General features: G+C 44.5%; 1 protein-coding gene across 1 annotated transcript; it reads left to right on the top strand.

Annotated features, from left to right (window-relative positions):
• Positions 1-273: 273 nt before the first annotated feature.
• On the top strand, positions 274-18,373 carry ATP5F1B (ATP synthase F1 subunit beta). The gene is made up of 10 exons (XM_034786432.1): positions 274-422; positions 1,933-2,115; positions 7,326-7,500; positions 10,856-10,977; positions 11,387-11,571; positions 12,093-12,251; positions 14,405-14,527; positions 14,724-14,936; positions 15,112-15,313; positions 18,163-18,373. The coding sequence occupies exons 1-10, from the start codon at positions 308-310 to the stop codon at positions 18,258-18,260; spliced, it is 1,575 nt and encodes a 524-aa protein (XP_034642323.1). The 5' UTR covers positions 274-307; the 3' UTR covers positions 18,261-18,373.
• The last annotated feature ends 416 nt before the right edge of the window (positions 18,374-18,789 follow it).

Genomic DNA, 18,789 nt, shown 5'->3' with positions numbered 1-18,789 from the left:
TTTCTTTTAACAGAGTAAAGTTGCTCCAGCAAGAGCCCCTGTCAAGATGGAGTGTTGCATGCTGGAGCCTGTAGTCTACGGACACGCCTCAGAGGGAGCATTGCATACTGGGAAATGTAGTTTCTACCGGCGTCGTACCCTTACACGAGGGGAGGACGGCCGCATTGGGATACGATGGAACACTTTCCCACTACGCATGCGCCGTCTCCCCGTTAGCGCCAGGGGGCGCGTGCGCGCGCGGCTCAGCCGCGGCCGTTGCTAGTAGAAAGGCGCGAGGCGGGTGGCGCTGCGGACTGTTGGAGTAGCCATGTTAGGGCGGGCGAGGCTAGGTGGTGTGGCGGTCCTGCGGGCTCTGGAGCTCCTTGCCACGGAGCGTGGCTGCCTGGAAGGAGGAGCGGCCGCCTCCGCTGTGCTTCCGCACAGTGAGTCTGGGGGTCCCGCGCCCGGGAAGGGCTGGAGGGAGGTGTCAGCCCCAGGAGGTCGCGCCCTCCCGCTGCGTCCGTCCCAGGCGCCCACCGCCGCCTGGCCTCGCTGGTCCCCGAGTCTCCTGCTTCCTTGTGCTTTGCCCCTGGCTCTGAGCCTGCTGCCCCTTCACCTCCCGGGGCCCAGGGGGACCCCACACCGAGTGCACCCGGCGGGCGCTCCGCAGCTCTGCTGGCTTTTTGGTGCCTGCCCCACTTGAAGCTGCTCGGGGCGGGAGGGGCTGGGCGATGCTGAAGGGGCTGGGCTGGGAGGGAGGCAGGAGATCTGGGTTCTCTGCTCCACCCGTGACTCCCCCAGTCCCAGCCTGTGAGCTGCAATGGGCATCTTGATGTTTCCCTTCCTTAGGCAGCGTGAGGGTGGCGTTCGGTGAAGTGTGTAAAACATGCTGAGCAGCTCAGTTGAAGCGATATGGAATTTTTTTTCCTTCCCACCTTCATCTTTCTATTGGCCTTTAACCTTAACATCGTCCTCTTCCTTCCCCTTGCCCCCACTCTTGTTCTGAGTCTCCATTTCTGGGCTTAAAACGATCAGAACCCACGTGTTGTGTCTGTCAGATCAGCGCTTGCTTTCATGTTTCTGGTTGTAAGATGTCCAACATGGGTGAAAAGAAAAAAAAAATCCCTTTCCAATGAGCACTGGATAATTAGCTAGGTTCAATGTGCTCAAAAGGGTTTTCTTCTTCTGAAGTATTCAGGGCTTTGGAGCGGAGCCTGGAGTTGGAGTGTGGAGCAGCTCCGGAGCAGTGGAGCTGCAGGTTTTTGCTTGGAGCTGGAGCACAACTCCAAAGCCCTGGAAGTATTAATTAGAAGGCCACTATCAGAGGCTAGATACTGAACCTGATAGATCACTGGTGGTTTCTAGAGCAAGAAACCATACGCTTATTATCAGGGCTGTTTTAGAACTTGATGCGCCTTCTGATCACTGATGCAGAGGCCCTCGCACACTCCGCAAGATGGTGAATGCTTCACCCATTTTTAAACTTTGCTTCTGTTGATTTGCATGTGTAATTAGGAATCGGGTGTACTTGTGGTTTCCCTGCCTGTGATGTAATCTACTGGTAAAATAGCATACTTTATTTCTTTAATCCTGAGTTCCAATAGTAAAACATCAATTTAGTCCTACTTCTAAAAGGTTTCTATTATGAAGAATGCTACATTTTTATGTTGTGTTCCTAGAGTCTTTAACAAATGTAACATTTGTACTTAAGGTGACCAGATAGATGTCTGGATTTTATAGGGACTTTGGGGTCTTTTTCCTATATAGGCTTCTATCACTCCCCCACCTCCCTGCCTCCTGTCCCGATTTTTCACACTTGCTGTCTGGTCACCCTATTTGTACTTTAATTTAAATCTGGTTTACTTTAGTAAAATACATAAAATGAAGAGGGCCATGTTTCCAACTAATAGGCTAATTGCTCTAATTTTGATTTTGGTAATTATTTTTTGTTAGGGCGAAATTATGTGGCTGAGACTTCAGAGTCTGCCAAATCTGGTACTGCAACAGGGCGTATTGTTGCAATTATTGGTGCTGTTGTTGATGTCCAGTTTGATGAAGACCTTCCTCCAATTCTCAATGCCCTGGAAGTGTCAGACCGTGAAACTAGATTGGTGTTGGAAGTTGCTCAGCACCTTGGTAAGTCTGTCTCTAATTGTCGATTGTTCTGCTATTTTCTCCTTTTCTCTAGCTTCATTTTACCACTATTGACTCCAGGGTAGTTTGAAAGCTGTCCTGAAGAGATTTCCTTACTATCTAAGACCCTTGTTCTACTGCACGTTGTACTATTGAGGTTCCTTCTACCATGCATAGTTGTACTTCCTTTAAGCATTCTCCGTGTACTTTAGATGTAGCGTACTCCTATCATTCCCCCAAATCCTGCTTCAGCAGAGACATGTTTTCTGTTAGTGTTGGTTCTGCGCTTTTTCATCTGCACCATTTTGGTTCTTCAAGTAGGCTTCCTCTTCTTTTCCTTAGGGCCTCAACTTCCCAGACCTGACAGGACAAAGCCACTTTGGCTTCTCTCAGACCTACCTAGAAAAGGCCCTTAGGAATGTTTTGAACTTTGCTTCTGTCCAGGCCTATGCCCCACTAAAACCTCTCTGGTCCCCATGTATGCCATGTAAATTAGTATTCTCTTCTAGGAATCCAGATGTGGATGATCAGGATCTGGCATTCATTACCCTTGAGGCAAGATCCAGATCTAGACTAACCTTTTTAGAGCCGCCTTCTAACGTGGACCTTGTCCCGCCAGTCAATTTTCTTACTTTCCTTGCCATTCTGGTATAGGTTCCAAAGGCTCAGATCAATGATTCTCCTTTCAAGAGAACCCTTCCTTTGGCTAAAACCCAAATGGCTTTTTCGTTTATACTGATATCCTCAGTAACATTAAAAGAATAGGAGCAGGTAAAATAAAGACCCTATGACTTTGGTCCCATGGCAAAGCAGTATCCAAACACTCCTGAGGATTCAGATAGGGCGCTTTCTGTTCTAGGCGGATACCAGTGTTCTCTCAACTCGGAATCTACGTTGCTTCTGTGACTTGATAGTTTCTTCCTTTCGCACCCCAGAGCTAGAGGTAGATTTAGCTTTTCTCAGGGCTTGTGAAACCATATTGGTATGATGTTGTAACAGTGGAAAAAAATTGTGTAAGACTTCAAAATATTTCTGAAGTTTTCTGTTCAACATAGACCACTGAAGATGTATATTGTCTTGGTTATATACTAGCGCAGGGGAGGGCAAACTATGACCCGTCAGATTGCCAGCCCTGTGGTGCAGCAGGGCTTAGGCAGGCTCCTTGCCTGCTCTGTCCCCGTGCCACTCCCGGAAGCAGCTGGCACCATGTCCCTGCGGCCCCTGGGGAGGCAGAGGGCTCTGTGTTGTCCTCACCTGCAGGCACCGCCCCCCTGCAGCTCCCATTGGCTGGCAACAGGGAACCACGGCCAATGGGAGCTTTGGGGGTGGTACCTGCAGGCGAGGGCAACGTGCGGCAGAACCGCCTGCCCCACCCCCAGGAGCCACTGCCGGATATGCTGGTCAGTTCCGGGAGCGGCACGGGGTCAGGGCAGGCAGGGAGCCTGCCAAGCCCCGCTGCGCATCGCTGCCACCCTGGAGCCACTTGAGGTAAGTGGTGCCGGACTGGAGCCTGAACCCCTCTTGCACCCCACACCCTAGCCCCCTGCCTCCTGCTGCACTCCTCCTGCACCCCAACCCCGTGCCTCCCTCCTGCACTCTGCACTCCCTGTCATGAGGCCCCTGCTGCACCCCACACCCCCCCTGCACCTTAACACCTTGCCCTGACCCCCTTCCGCACCCTGCACTCTCTGCCCGAGCCCTACATTCATGGCCCTGCATACAGTTTCCCCACACAGATGTGCCCCTTAGGCCAAAAAGTTTCCCCACCCCTGTACTGGAGGGTTACATGCTTGGTTTCTTCTGTAGGCTAAGCTCCTTGCATCTCTTTTTATTCTCCCCAAAAAGCTTCCTGTATGTCACCCTTCCATCTTCCTGTATTTCTGGGACTCATTGCAACTGTCCCTTCCCCACAGTGTCAGGGGCTCTGTGTGCTCTCTTTCATGTCCCTTTCCCAGTACTAGAGTGCTCCATTCTCTTTCTCTGGCCTTGGCTACGCTCGCGGATTCACAGCGCTGCCGCGGCAGCGCTGTGAAGCGCAAGTGTAGTCGCGCTGCCAGCGCTGCGAGACCTCTCTCGCAGCGCTGCAAGTACTCCACCTCTCTGAGGGGAATAGCTTGCAGCGCTGCGAGGGAGCGTGCAGTGCTGCAGGCGCTGATTATACTGGCGCTTTACAGCGCTGCTCTCGGGGTGTGTGGGTTTTTTTTTTTTTTCTTTTTCCCCACACCCCTGAGCGCAGCAAGTGCAGCGCTGTGAATTGCCAGTGTAGCTAAGGCCTAAGTGTCGGGGCACTGTCCTTTTCATACAGTTTGTCCCCTATGCCAGGAACTCTGTTTTGGAACCATGGAGAGAGGTGATATTCAGGGGGAGGGATGGGGGGAGGAGGTATTGTTGTGTGGGGAGTTGTTAATGGCTGCCATCAACCAGTTTTGATCTGTAGGCAACTGCAGAGGTGGTAGCAGACCCAGGAGTTTCAAACTAGATTCAAGGGGCTCCCTGGGGCCTTCAGGTTTTCTGATTTTTTTCACCAAAATAAATAGGTTTTTGCCCATTTATGCCTAGAACATTCCCTGAAATTTTGGAATTGATCGGATGTGGTGTTCTAAAGTTACCACATGACAGACAGATGCTATAAAGTTGAGTGTAAGACCTCGCTTTGCTTGGCAAAAAGGGACAAAACTTTGCTGCAAGTACTCCTATATTCTGCTACATAGTTAATGTAATTAATCTCCATGAAATATCCTTAATTTCTTTCCCTGTCCTCTCTGAAAATAGACACCAGTATCTATTTGAGGATTTTATTTCTATATGCTCCAGGTAGCCCAGCTCTGAGATTCTGTTCCTGTAATGTTGTTCTGGATGTTTGTCTCAGAATCTCCTATTCTTCCCATCCTCTTGTGTGCCAGGAAAGGGAGGAATTTGTAACTGGTGTCAGCTCCTCACTGGTACATTGTTTTTCAGACATCTCAGCTGCCCAGCCTACACTCTAGCTCCCCCATACTCCCTGGCAGCAAGCTGGGCTCCAGTTCTGGCTCAGTGAACCCATGCTTTCCAGGTCCAAGGAATGCTGCAGGGATTGTACACTGTAATCCAGCTAACGCCCTCTTGTGGGGAAAGCTGGAGAGCAAGAGAGAGAGGAAACTGTATCAGGCACCTCGCTGCAAATAACGTGAATTCATTGCATCTACTACTTCCCCAAGATGCCACAGAATTACAGAGTCTTTTGCATGGGTGCCAGGTTTGTATAATTTTTGGTGGTGCCCAGAATGGGTCCAAGTCTCACCCCCTGATACCTGCCTTATAAGCAGATATATATATTTAAAAATATATAAATAATGAACTGGAAACAGTAAGCGTTTAACAGTTTCCCTATATTGCACAATGTGGGGTGGGGGGATGAGGGCTCTGGGGTGGGGTTGGGGGTGAGGGGTACAGGAGGGGGCTCAGGGCTGGGGCAGAGAGTTAGGTTGCGGGGTGGGGGGAGGGCTATGGCTGGGGGTGTGGGCTCTGGGTTGGGGCTGGGGATGAGTTTGGGGTGCAGGCAGGCTGCCGGGGCTGGGGCCAGAGGAGGACTCCTCCCAGCCCTTTCCACATCGGCCAGGCCTGCCGACCGGGGGTGGGTGTAAAGGGGGCAATTGCCTAGGGGCCTGGGCAATTTAAAAGGGCCTGGGGGCCCTAGCCGCTGCCACAGTAGCTCTGCCTGCTATGGGGAAAAGCATCTGTTGATTCAAAGATGCTTTTGATATGTCCCATGCAGGTTCCGGGGCGGCTGAGGCAGCAGACTAGCAAATACTGTTGCCTCAGCCACCCTGGAACCTGCATGGGGCATATCAAAAGTGTCTTTGAATCAAGAGGTGCTGTGGCTTTTCCCCAGAGCAGGTTGGGTCGGCGCAGCTGCTTTGGGGCTCCTCCGGGTAGGTGTGGGACGGGGCTGTGGCTGGCCCGGGGCTCCTCTGGCAGGGGAGGGGGCTGAGGGGGACTCTTGGGGCTTCTACAGGTGTGTGTGTGTGTGGTGGGGGGGGGGGGGGGGGGGCAGGAGGCCCATTGATCTGCCCTGGGGCCCAGAATTGCCATCGGTGGGCCTGCTGCTGGCAGCACACTCACTCCGCATCACACTGCATGTGCTCCTAGGGCCCCTCTCTGCTGGCCCCCTGCAGCGCTGTGTGCGTGCTGCCCAGCGCTGGGGGGAGGAGGATGCGCCCCGTCACCTCCTGGCCTGACTGGTGAAGGGTCATGGCCCAGGGGGATGGCTGCCATCACATCAGGTGTGCATCCTCCCTCTGCAGACTGCAGCAGCAGCAGCCACCTCAGCCCGCCCCACTCCCTTGTAGTCTGAGCAGTGGAGCGGTGCTGGTGGGCACAGTGTGAAAGGAACCAGCCAGCGGCTGGTGAGGGAATGCAGCACAGGGAGTGGCAGCCAGCCACTGCCCAGGGTGCAGTGACGCTCCGGGGGAGGTCCGTGGGGGTGGCGGGCAGGGCCCGAACCTTGGTGGAGCTGGGAACCTGTGCTCTGAACATTGGTGGAGCATGGGTACCACTGGCTGATATAACTTGCTGCCTATGGTCTCTTGGTCTGTGATTGACATGGTTGGGCAAGACAGCTCTCCCTAACACTGTTTCATGTTATCTGAAACTTAGGACAAGATTTCAACAGTTTACACTGAGTTCATGTTTTCAGTCTTAACTTGTCTAGCTAGCCCTTATGGTTGTCATTTAATGTAATTCAAAATATAAGTTAAGATTCTGGAGCACAATATATGGTGAGCAGTGAGTTCTGCAGATAATTAACTGTCATTCCAGGGGAAAAAAAATCTTACGTTCATTGTGTATTTAAAAAATAAATCAATCTCTAAAACAAGCTTAGAATACTCTGTAACTCTGGATAGTTAAGTATGAATATAATGAAGACTATGTCGTTATGTAGAGTACTGTTTTAAAATATTACTATAACTTAAGATGTTCTATGGCGCTTCTATTTAAACTTGATTTGCCAATGTAGGAGTCTTATAATTGATTTTTGGCAAGCCAGCCTGAAGTCAGAAAAACTAAGTTTTACCTCAGTTGGCTGAGGCATGAAGAAGTGTCCAGTTGTACCACATAACTTGACTGTCAGTTCTGAAACCTCTAAATGTAACTACTTTAAAAGTTCTGAAGCTCTCCTGCAATAAGGTGAACTTTCTCTGCTCAAAGAGCAAACTTAGATTTTATACATGTAGGTGGAAGTACTGTTCGAACAATTGCCATGGATGGCACTGAAGGCTTAACCCGCGGACAGAGAGTTCTGGACACAGGTGCGCCCATAAAAATTCCAGTTGGGCCAGAAACACTGGGAAGGATCATGAATGTAATTGGTGAGCCAATTGATGAAAGAGGGCCTCTTGCAACGAAACAGTGAGTATTTTTTTAAACTTAGTTGATTTAGAGAAGAAATTGCTGTTACTAGTATATTGTTCTGAAGGTACCCATTAAAGAAGTGGTGAGGGTGCATGAATCTAAAGGCTTGTCTAAACATAAAAGTTGTACCACATTTATTATACAAGTATAGTTAATGCAGTTCGACCTCCCTAGTGTGGATGCAGTTTACCAGTTCTGTATGGGAAGGAGAATAAGCTATACTGATATTAAATTAAAAAAAACTACATCAAATTAACATTATGAAAATTGCAAGGTAAGGACTCAAAAGTTGGGAAATGCTAGAAGTACGGTTATCTTCGCACATGTCCTTGTACAGATGCGTTATGATAGTCTTTAGTTACATCACCACATACAGTAGAACGTCAGAGTTACAAACTGACCAGTCAACCACACACCTCATTTGGAACCAGAGGTATGCAATCAGGCAGCAGCAGAGACCGAAAAAAAGCAAGTACAGTACTGTGTTAAATGTAAACTACCAAAAAACATAAAGGGAAAGCAGCATTTTTCTTCTGCAGAGTAAAGTTTCAAAGCTGTATTAAGTCAAAGGTTCAGTTAAGTTTTGAAAGAGCAACCTTAATGTTTTGTTCAGAGTTACGAACATTAGAATTATGAACACCTTGGGAATGGAGGTTTTTTGTAACTCTGAGGTTGTACTGTACTATTTTTTTCCACAGACCCCCTGCCTCATTCATTGTACAGGTGGACCTACTCAGGGGATGAATCAAAGTTGTGTAGTGAGACACCAGTCTGCAGGATGTCCTGCTTCAGTTGTTGCAGAAGTGTGCAGTGAGAGAGAGGAAAGGATGATCTGATGGCTAAGGCAGTTTAATGCTGCCCTGGAGATTTGGATTCTATCCCTACCTCTGCCACAGAGTTTCTGTGTGATACTAGTCACAAATCTTTTCACAAATGGTCACTAATTCTTTATTTTCTGCGTGCCTGACATTGGATCTTGAGGTCTGACTTGCAGAAGTGGTGAGCACACTCAGTTGAATTTAAAATCAAGGGAACTGTGCCTTGAACATAAGTGCTATATAATGCTAAGTGCTTTGGAAAAATTGGGTCCTATATGTTTCAAATTAGACACCCAAAGTTAGTGGACACTTCTGACTTCATCTCTCTGTACCTCCGTTTCCATCTGTAAAATGGGGATGATATTCCTTCATCTCACAGGGATGTTGACATTTAACTATAAGATACTGCATTAATAATTACCCAAACAATTGAAGAAATACTAGTCTACAGTACTAAATAGTAGTAAATTGAGTACTACAAGCAAAGTCCCAGCATCCTGCCAACAAAAGAAATTGGACTTGTAACCCCCCAGTGAGGTCCCCCAAATATTACAGGTATTTGCCAGCTTGAGTGTGGAGGGGAAGATAATCTTTCTGTCACTCCCAAGCAAACAGAAAATAAACCTGGAAACTTGTAGCTGTGCTTCCTTCAACACTTACTGGGGACAGAATTTAGAGCACAGTCTACAGCTCAAGTAACTCCACTTAAGTCTGGGGAATTCCCCAATAACTGGAGTAGGAGAAGGGATTTCCCCTCCCTCATGGGCCCAGGATGCAGGGGTGGCAGCAGCAATGGCCAGTCCGTCTCCATGCCTCCTGTAGTTGTTTCCTTCATGCATGGGGAGAATGGCTAGTGGATCTATGCAATGGAGGATCAACAGGCTCGGCTGCATGTGGGGAGCTGGGTTCTGCAGCTAATAAAAGACTGCACCAGCTTTCCTAATCACACTGGTTGTGCTGCAGGCAATGTCCTTTGCAACTGCAAAGGTGAAGCAGCGTATGCCCAGTAAAGATGAGGAAGGGAATTTTAATTGTGATAAATCAGTACTTAAACTGAGATCATTTGAGATTATGTCCTGCAGTGTTCGCAAAACTGGTGTGACCTCCTTGTGAATGGTTAATGCAAAAACCCATCAGAGTATTAGTAAACAGTATCATTTTTCTGAGACCAGAACAGTGGACTTTTCAGAAGTATCTTAAAAGGTCAGTATATTGCTCTGATGGTTCTCGAGGAACCCAGGACTGTGAATCCCCTTGTTTTACCCCCCTGTCTCCAGTGAGAGGGAGTCCTGTCTTGTGGTAGCTGGGTGTTGACTCCACCAGCCTTTCATCTGCTCAAGCACTCCCCTTTGGGCTATGCCAGCCCTAAATTTGCCTTGCAGATTAACTCTAGGTGCACCCCAAATCCCTGAGTTCCTTTGAATCATTTCCTTGTGATATCCAGCTTGGGACATTGGCTACTCACAAAAATTCCAGATCCTTTGCACCCAACCCAGTTTACCAGTTTTACTGTAAACCACACAGCACTTAGGATAAAATAAAATCAGTGTTTGTTTTTTTAAGACAGAGTAAAGATTTCTCTAGATACAAGAGTGTGTAGCAGAAACAGATGGCTGCAATGCAAAACAAAATAATAAAACGTGAGCCTAGGTATATGCTTATCAATACCGGTAGTTACTTTTCCTCTGTTATAACATAGATTTTTCCCCAACTCCAAAGTTCAGTCTGTTGCAGAGGGCTGGCTTCACAAGAACCAGGATCCAAATGTTCATGAAAACCCCCCTGCTCCACAAAGGGTTTCTTTAGTGAATGGTGATAGTCCTTTTCTGGCATCTGTGTTGTATTGCCTTTTCTATTTACAAGATAGGGATTCACCCTGTCTATCAAGTTTCTTTTGTACCTTGACGTTGTTTTGATTTTTGTCATTGCTTCTGATGGTTTTCATTGAAAACCTTAGTATTGCGCAAGGTTGAACAGTTGAATCTTGCATTGCATCACTTGCTAAAGAGGGCAGCATGGCAAATTCTCCTTGCCTGAATGGGCCATCACCAAGACACATTATCTCCTGGTGACTAATTTCTATTACAAGTCTATAAAGCATACTTTCAGTATAAATACATTATTCCTTAATATTACCTGTACATACCTCTCACAACAATTATGAATCTTGACAGATTATGAGCTTTCTTAGATATATTACTCTTTATGGATAAATAACCTGCAAAATGTGTGTTTGATTTAGTGAATTTGTCAATTCTGGAGTAAGCTGTTTGCAAAGAACGGGATCCTTTGCCAAGGGGTCTCTGTGTCATAATTGGTATATCCAGTACTGTTTTTGAATTACACACTTCTAATTTGTAATTTTAACTGATGGCATGTCTTCTAAACTTTACCTAGATGTAAACTTGATTTCTGGCTAGGGACCACTAATATAACCACCTTATTCAGTGGTGGTATCTCTAAAAACAAATTTTTCTTGAAACTTTGATAGTAAAGACAAAAATATGTAAAATAGTTAAAGATCTTCTTTACAGGTTTGCATCTATTCATGCTGAAGCTCCTGAATTCCATGATATGAGCGTTGAGCAAGAAATCCTTGTGACTGGTATTAAGGTTGTAGATTTATTGGCTCCATATGCCAAAGGAGGTAAAATTGGTAAGTTTTTCTTCTGAAGCAAATAGATATACTGTAAATTTTTGCAACAAGTACTGTACATAAAACATTCTGTACTTCAATTTGAAGAAGACTTAAAAAGTATGCAGTTGCAAGTTTGCTTTATATGAACTTCAAAATTTTAGTCTTATTCAGTTTCCTAAATCTGTGTGCTTACTAGAAAGTGTTCTAGTGAGGAAGATTAAACAAATTTGCTGTTGAAAATGGATGCTGTTAACAGCAGCAAATTTTAGATTGGTTTGTTTTGTTCTAGAGTTAGCTTAATATTCCTACACTGGTAACAGGCATTTTGAGGGATAATAGTGAAGTATTGTAGCTGGATGTAATCACATTCATTGATAATGATCTCAAACTGAAAACTCAACTGTATTGACAAAAATTGTTGTTTCAGGGCTCTTTGGTGGTGCTGGTGTAGGAAAAACTGTACTAATTATGGAGCTTATTAACAATGTTGCTAAAGCCCATGGTGGCTACTCTGTCTTCGCTGGTGTAGGGGAGCGTACACGAGAGGGTAATGACTTGTATAATGAAATGATTGAATCTGGTGTCATCAACCTGAAGGATGCCACTTCCAAGGTAACTTTCAAAGGGTGTGAGTATCAAAGCAAAACAAAACACACACACCATTGTTTGTTGTACATTATAGTGGATTGTTTGGCAACATACTATTTTAATACAATTTTTCCAAGAAAAAAACACTTTGTATGTGAGATGTGGCAATTTGACTTGTATATACATGCTAATTTTCATGTTCTTCCCGTTAGGAAGGTCTGCAGATTCTAATAGTGGACCTTCAATCAATCCCCCTTGCTGCTTTAGTGGCGTACTAACTTATTAGATCAGGGTGAAAGTTCAGTCTGTAAAGCTTCATTTAGTGTTCATACTTTTAGGGAAAAAATACTTACATTAATAAAGGTCTTTTGTTACTTTAAAAAAAAAAATTACACAACACATGTGCCATTGTCATATGGTCCTTGGACTTTGCCTCCACAATTGGTCCAAGGCATGTGGGTGTTGAATATAATAATCTCATTATATAGTGTTGATTATCTGTAGAAAATGTAGTAGCCTAACTTTATTTCTGTAATGAATTCCAGGTTGCACTTGTGTATGGTCAAATGAATGAGCCTCCAGGTGCCCGTGCCAGAGTAGCCCTGACTGGTTTGACAGTTGCTGAATATTTCCGTGATCAAGAAGGACAGGATGTACTTCTATTTATAGACAATATTTTCAGATTTACCCAGGCTGGTTCAGAGGTTAGTACTCATTGTAATGGAACTTTTTATTATACTTACCTGAGAATCTAAAAACTACTCTTAGAGCTCTGAAACTTGAACCTCTTATTGTACTCCTTGCCCCCAAAAAGAATTATGAAAACCTATCCAACACCAATTTTAAGCAAAAATTCAGTCTCTTGCTTGAGAGGCGGGAACTCTGGATATTTGTATATGCCAGTGAAGTCTTGGGAAAAAGTGGCCTAGATATCTTCTTAATTATGTACAAACCCTAAAATTTTCAAGGGGAAGAATAAAGCCTTTAGGTGTATCCTCCCTCTGACTTCCTTCAGGTGTGGGCCACTTGGTATATTCCAAAGTCAAACAATTAAATTGCTCTTCAGAAGCATAGGATCCAGTCCCAAGCCAGCTTTAGAGTGGGCGTAGCAATATCTACAGAGTAACTGTAAGCTGGTGTAGTTCTTACCTTGACTTAAACAGAATAAAGACATAAACATGTGCCCAACCTTCACATCCCAGGGTTTACCTTTATTAATTTAAAATAATACAAAACCCCCTCAACCTAAGTTTTTTTTTTCTTTTTTTTTTTTTTTCCCCCCCCCCCCCCCCCCCCTTGAGTTCAGTTTTTTTTCTAGAAGCTTTTCTTCCTGCAAGGCCCCTTCTTTCTTGGAAATTGCAACTTTTGTATTTTTGGTTTGCTAGTAATAAGACCTTGCTGAAAAGCTTGGAGGACATACTATAGAAGCAATTAAGAGAGCAATTGAGGGTCTGAGTAAGGGGGGGGAGTTGGAGAAGGGGTGGCAAAGTGGTGACAAATTTCTGTTAAAACCCAAAATGGGAAGATCAAAACATGGCTTAGTGCTGGTGAGTAGCATGGCTTCTGGAGGTGGGGCAATTATAGGCTGCCCTGACAGCACCATTGCTCTGGCTCCAGTTCAGTATATGACTGGGTGAACTGCTGGTGGGGAGGGTGTTGTGTTTGGTAGGGGAGAAACTGAAGAAGGAATAGATCCTCTACTCAACATAGGCACTCAGCTGGTCCCGTTGTGGCAGTGCTTAATGGCTGGAGTAGTGAAAGGTGTATGCAGTTCGGTGATCTTGTTGCTCCTGGGTAGACAAGAAATGAAATGGTGCCCCTGGAGCAAGCCTCTGCTTCTGAAGGCCCTAGTTCTACTGCAGGTGGGTTGCATCCTTCCTTAACTGGTCTAATTTTTTATTGGGAGGTGTAGAAGCTCCAGCTGGCTTTACTGGGTCTCACTTCCAAGCTCTATTCAAACTACTTGAGTGACTTAGGAAAATTAGCTAAATAAGTCAAGTATATATCTAAAAGTAGATACAAAAGCATTGTAAGTGTAACAGTATGATGCACACTCTTTATTCTGCATGCTGGACTACAAGCTTTTAATTTTGCACTACCTATGCCTTTCTGTTCACAGAATAAATATGCTCATAAAGTGAATCCATATTGTATGTAGTATGTTTCTCGTAAACCTTGGGGGTTCTTGGGGGGTGTTGTGTTTTTTTTTTAAGTAGATCTCCTCAGGTTAGGGAAAATTGCAACAACCCTGCTAAGGGGTAGGGATGTCGGTGTCTAATGCCCAGAATGGCTGGCCCTTTGCGTGTTTGAAGGAAGTGTAAAGAAAAGGAGATGTATCCTTATGTCACCCTTGCTATCTTTCTTTTATTTTCTTTGTGGGCACATAGTTCTCTTCTGTCTTCCCCTAATCCTATATAATATCTCTCTGGCTCTTGTGCCTCCAAAATTCACCAACTTTTGATCATACCCTCTCTCTCCCTACTTCCTCTTTCCTGCTCTGCTCTTGTGAATGCACACTGTGCTCCTGGATTGTCATCTGTAGCCAAGAAACAATAAACCTGACTGCTGAAGTGAAAGAAGACAATTCCAACTTTCCTTCTTGCTGAGACAAGAAGACTAGAAGAATGAAATGGGGTACCATCCTGATTGTCTCCACTCTTTCCATTTGGTTGCTGAGTGTAAAGGCTTAGAGCAGACCTGATAACTGTTGACAGTCTTCCCACTCCACTTAGCATTGTGCCCCGTATGCTTACAAACACTTTAAACGGCGCAGTTTAAGAACCTTTGATGTATCTGAGAAAATGAACTACAAGAGTTCTTTAACTTGCTACATTATCTTCTCTTTTTTGATGTTCAGGTGTCTGCACTGCTGGGTCGTATCCCCTCTGCAGTAGGGTATCAGCCAACATTGGCTACTGACATGGGAACAATGCAGGAAAGAATAACTACTACTAAAAAGGGATCAATTACATCAGTACAGGTATGGTGTTAAACAGGTGTCTTTATATCATCAGTAAAGGGTTCACTGCTTAGCTTCATGAGTAGAAAATAAAGGTGGCAGTTAATAGTAGGTATATTATGAGGCTTAACAAGTATTAGTTGTGTGGTTTTTTTTTTTTGTTTTTTTTTTTTTTACTACGGTCTTGTATATTGATTTTGAAAATGGCTTATTTCAGGCTATCTACGTACCAGCTGATGACTTGACTGATCCTGCTCCAGCTACTACTTTTGCACATTTAGATGCTACTACAGTATTATCCCGTGCCATTGCTGAACTGGGTATCTATCCAGCAGTGGACCCTCTGGATTCTACTTCACGTATCATGGACCCTAACATTGTTGGCCGAGAGCATTATGATGTGGCTCGTGGTGTACAGAAGATTCTTCAGGTATCTTGTTAATTACATTCTCCTCCCCCCCCCCCCCAATGAATTTAATTCAAACTGAGTGTTAAGTGAAATTCAACTTTGATATCTGGTCTTTTGAATATGTTGCAGTATTAATGTATCTACACATTGTATCACGAGATTATTTAATTTGAGTTGTTTTCTTTCTCCATACTAGGATTACAAATCCCTTCAAGATATTATTGCTATTTTGGGGATGGACGAATTGTCTGAGGAAGACAAACTAATTGTAGGCCGGGCTAGAAAAATCCAGAGGTTTTTGTCTCAGCCTTTCCAGGTTGCTGAAGTCTTCACTGGCCATGCTGGAAAATTGGTGCCTTTGAAGGAAACAATCAAGGGATTCAAGAGCATTTTATCTGGTAAACTAATATATTTTCACTTGGCTGACTTCCCCCAGTTTCAGAGCTGTATTCTGGAGGCTGTCAGTTTCCTTTAATGTTTGACTCTCACTTCTGCAGACCACCTTATGCTTGAATGCATCACTAAACATTACTGCTTTAGTAAAATAGGGGTGTTAGTTTCACATATGTATTGGGGTAGGGCCTAAGGGCCACAGCCTTATTGTGCTGAGCACTGTACAAACATAAAGAAGGTTCCCTCCCCCAAGAGCTTACAGTCTAAGTATAAGATGTGGGGAGAACAGGTGGATATGGAAATGGATGGGTGGAGCACTAGGCAATGATTCAGCCATGCCAGTGTGGAGCATGATGTGCAAAGTCTAATGTTTAAACATTTAGTTCTCAAGAACAGCTTTATAAAACAGAAAGGGATTGAAATCCAACTTGGCTCCCAGATTTCTTCCCCTTTCACTCCATTGTCAGAAGTACTGAACCTCCCTGGCCCCCGTTTGCACCACCACAAGCTGTTTCTGAGAGTCATTGCCTGGGTACCCTCTTCACTGATCCTCTGCATATGCCTTTATCGTGACTCCAGGCACTGTGCCACTTGCTAGTCCCTGCTGCATGATCCAGGGAGAGGTAGGAAGACAAAGGAGCAGGATTTAGTGTTTGTCAGATAAGGATGGGCAGGACACTTCAGTAGTTCAGTTCCTCTTCTTAGTAGCTTTGGGACCAGTCTCCTTCCTCTTAACCCTTAGAACTGGACAGTATTCTAAAATCTAAACTATGCTGTTTGAAATGTGGCTTTATATTGTTGCTAACAAAATTAGAGGGAAAGGTGTCCTACAAACCCACCACTTAAAAGTATATTACCCTAGATCAGTGATTCTCAAACTTTTTTTTCCACAGACCATTTGAAAATTGCTGCGGGTCTCTGCGGACCACTTAATGATCTTTCCAACTGTTGTTTGTACCATTACCTAACTATTGTAAAGCGCTAGATTTAAAAAAAAAAATCTTAAACCTTTTTTTCTTTTACAAATAAAAGCACACAACTCACATTTTACTATCAGTAATCTTACCTTTCTAATACGATGGATGTGCCCTCTTTTCCCTGCTGTGGCAGTCCCCGGGATGGGAAGGAGGGTGGTCTGTCCCCAGCAGCCCTTGAGCTGGGGAAAGTCGCCTCTTTCTCTCTGGCTGTAGCAGCCCTGCGTGTCCCAAATTCCCCCCACCCACTATTATCCCCAAGGCCACCACCTCACCTTACGTGTGCATCTTCTCTAGGGTCCAGGCACCTAATTAGTGGAGCCACACCTGCACGGCTCCACTTATTAGGTGGGTGGCCCTTCATTCTCTTGTGTGCGGCTGCCCAGGCACGCACCCTGGAGGGAACTATCCGCAGATCACCTGAATGGAGCTCGCAGACCACTGGTGGTCTGCAGACCACAGTTTGGAAATCATCTAGGGCAGAGGTTCTCAATTTCACTAGAGTAATTACTGACCCTAAAAGTGCTACTTGCACCAGTGACCACATAGCCAATCAGTGTTGTGGGAAGTTGTAGTAGTACAGCTTTCTAGCACAGAGTGCTAGTGATTCCTTAAGGTTGTATTGTAAAATAAGGCATAAATGGCCAGTCACTCAGTGGAGGAGGGAGGGATTCAGGGTTTTATGCCCTTTGAATTTGCTATGTATACTGTCCATTTGTTTTTTTTTTTCCTTCATAAGTTTAATAGGAAGTCTTTGAAATCTGGGCTGGAAAACTTTTCCTTGGCAATCCTACTAGTCGTTATTGAACAATATTCATTGAACTGTCAAATATAGAACTTGGTTGGGAGGTGGTTGGATGATGGCTCGTAGTTATGAGATGTATAATGGCTAAAAATTTATGCAAGCCTGATTAAAGGGGCAGCATGCATGCAGTGGCTGAGTGTAAATAAAATCTTATCTAGGAGCTATCCTTTTCTGTCAGATCTGTTGTAGGATAAGGGTTTCCCTTTCCAGCTGTTGATGGATAAAATCTTTACTGACGGCAGCTGCCTTCCCAGCTCTATACAGGCCCATTTACACCCCCATTTAAGCATTTAAAAAACCTAGGAAATAAAAACAAAACTTGTTTGGAAGCGGATAGGGTTCTTTATAACAGCATACTTGAGACAAATCCACAAAAGCCCTCTATTCCCGCACTCTTGGGCATACACCTTACTGTTACTGCCACTATAATAAGTAGCAAACCATGTGCTGCAACCTTATCTCTATCCTTTTAGGGATGTTACCCTTCAATCACCCCCTTAATTGCCCTTCTGCAAACACCCCTTTACCAAACTGTCCTCTCACAACACAACCAACTGCTACACCAAACATGAATTACTAGTGTTGGAGAGGGGGAGAACCATTGGAAAAAGAGGTGTGCAGAAAGGGGGCAGAGTTAAGGTTGTGATGTGTATGTTTGTGATAAAAGTAGGTGTGAATATCTGGTGGAGGAGTAGGTATGTTGCTGGGTGGCTTCTAACAGCTTACTTTTTTGTATATTAAGGATGACCTTGATGACCAATGGTAAGATACTTCAGTGTATTTTATTTATTTAAGAAACTTTTTGCTGCTGTGCTGTTTACATATCACTTAATCTGGCCCATAAAAATACTGTGTTCACTTTTGTTTGCTTTCTGTGCATTACCACAATGTTAATGCTTGAGTTGCAAATAACAGCTAATTTTTAAAGTGAAACAAAGCTGAACACCTCTTACAAGTGTAGAAAACATATTGGATCTTGTAAACACTTGCACTTTTAAAAAACTCACAGTAAATTTGGGAATCTACTACCTCACAGTCGTTCAACAACTGTCCTATTCAAATTGTGTCATTGTAGGTGAATATGACCATCTACCAGAACAGGCTTTTTACATGGTTGGTCCTATTGAAGAAGTTATTGCTAAAGCTCAGAAGCTGTCTGAAGAACATGCCTAAACTGGACTATTATATTTGCATATGGTCTTTTAAACACCTGATACATGTATACATTGTATGTGTAAAACAGTTCCAATCTCGGAGGTGTATAGTGTTTTTTTTTTTTTTTTTTTATATCCCCCCCCACATCTACTGGAGAGAATTAAAGTCCTTTTTCCTACATATGAACATGCAGTATTATGTAAATGTCACCCAAATGTCTGTTACAAAAGCCAGACATCTTGTTAGTAAACATTGTGATGTACAAGTCCTCTGATTACTGGCTCTTTATTTTTGTTTAGATTACTCTTAATCTTTTGCCTCTGGAAATAGTAACTTAAGGCTATCCTGAACATCAAAGTTAACTGTCATGACAGTGGCATTTGAAAGGTGATGTGTGATTACTTTTTGATTCTTGGAAAAGCTTGATACCAAAAATGGCGGTGGTTAACCTCATGCTGCATTTGGCCCGAATTAGTTTTTTCTACCTGACACTTTTGGGCTTTACATTGTTTGTTTATTTCTGTAATCTCAATGAGGAATTGCACAA

This window comes from Trachemys scripta, chromosome 11 (genome assembly GCF_013100865.1).
Source record: "Trachemys scripta elegans isolate TJP31775 chromosome 11, CAS_Tse_1.0, whole genome shotgun sequence".
Lineage (NCBI taxonomy): Eukaryota > Metazoa > Chordata > Testudines > Emydidae > Trachemys > Trachemys scripta.
The sequence above is the reverse complement of the archived record's forward strand: the minus strand, read 5'-3'. Positions and strand labels throughout refer to the sequence as shown.

What these genes read in the sequence shown, in the direction of transcription:
- ATP5F1B (XM_034786432.1), top strand. Translation starts at nt 308, where the DNA reads ATGTTAGGGCGGGCGAGGCTAGGTGGTGTGGCGGTCCTGCGGGCTCTG. An exon ending in TTACCCAGGCTGGTTCAGAG is followed by an intron (nt 12,252 to 14,404) that starts GTTAGTACTCAT and finishes TTTGATGTTCAG; the next exon opens with GTGTCTGCACTGCTGGGTCG. An exon ending in ATTCAAGAGCATTTTATCTG is followed by an intron (nt 15,314 to 18,162) that starts GTAAACTAATAT and finishes GTGTCATTGTAG; the next exon opens with GTGAATATGACCATCTACCA.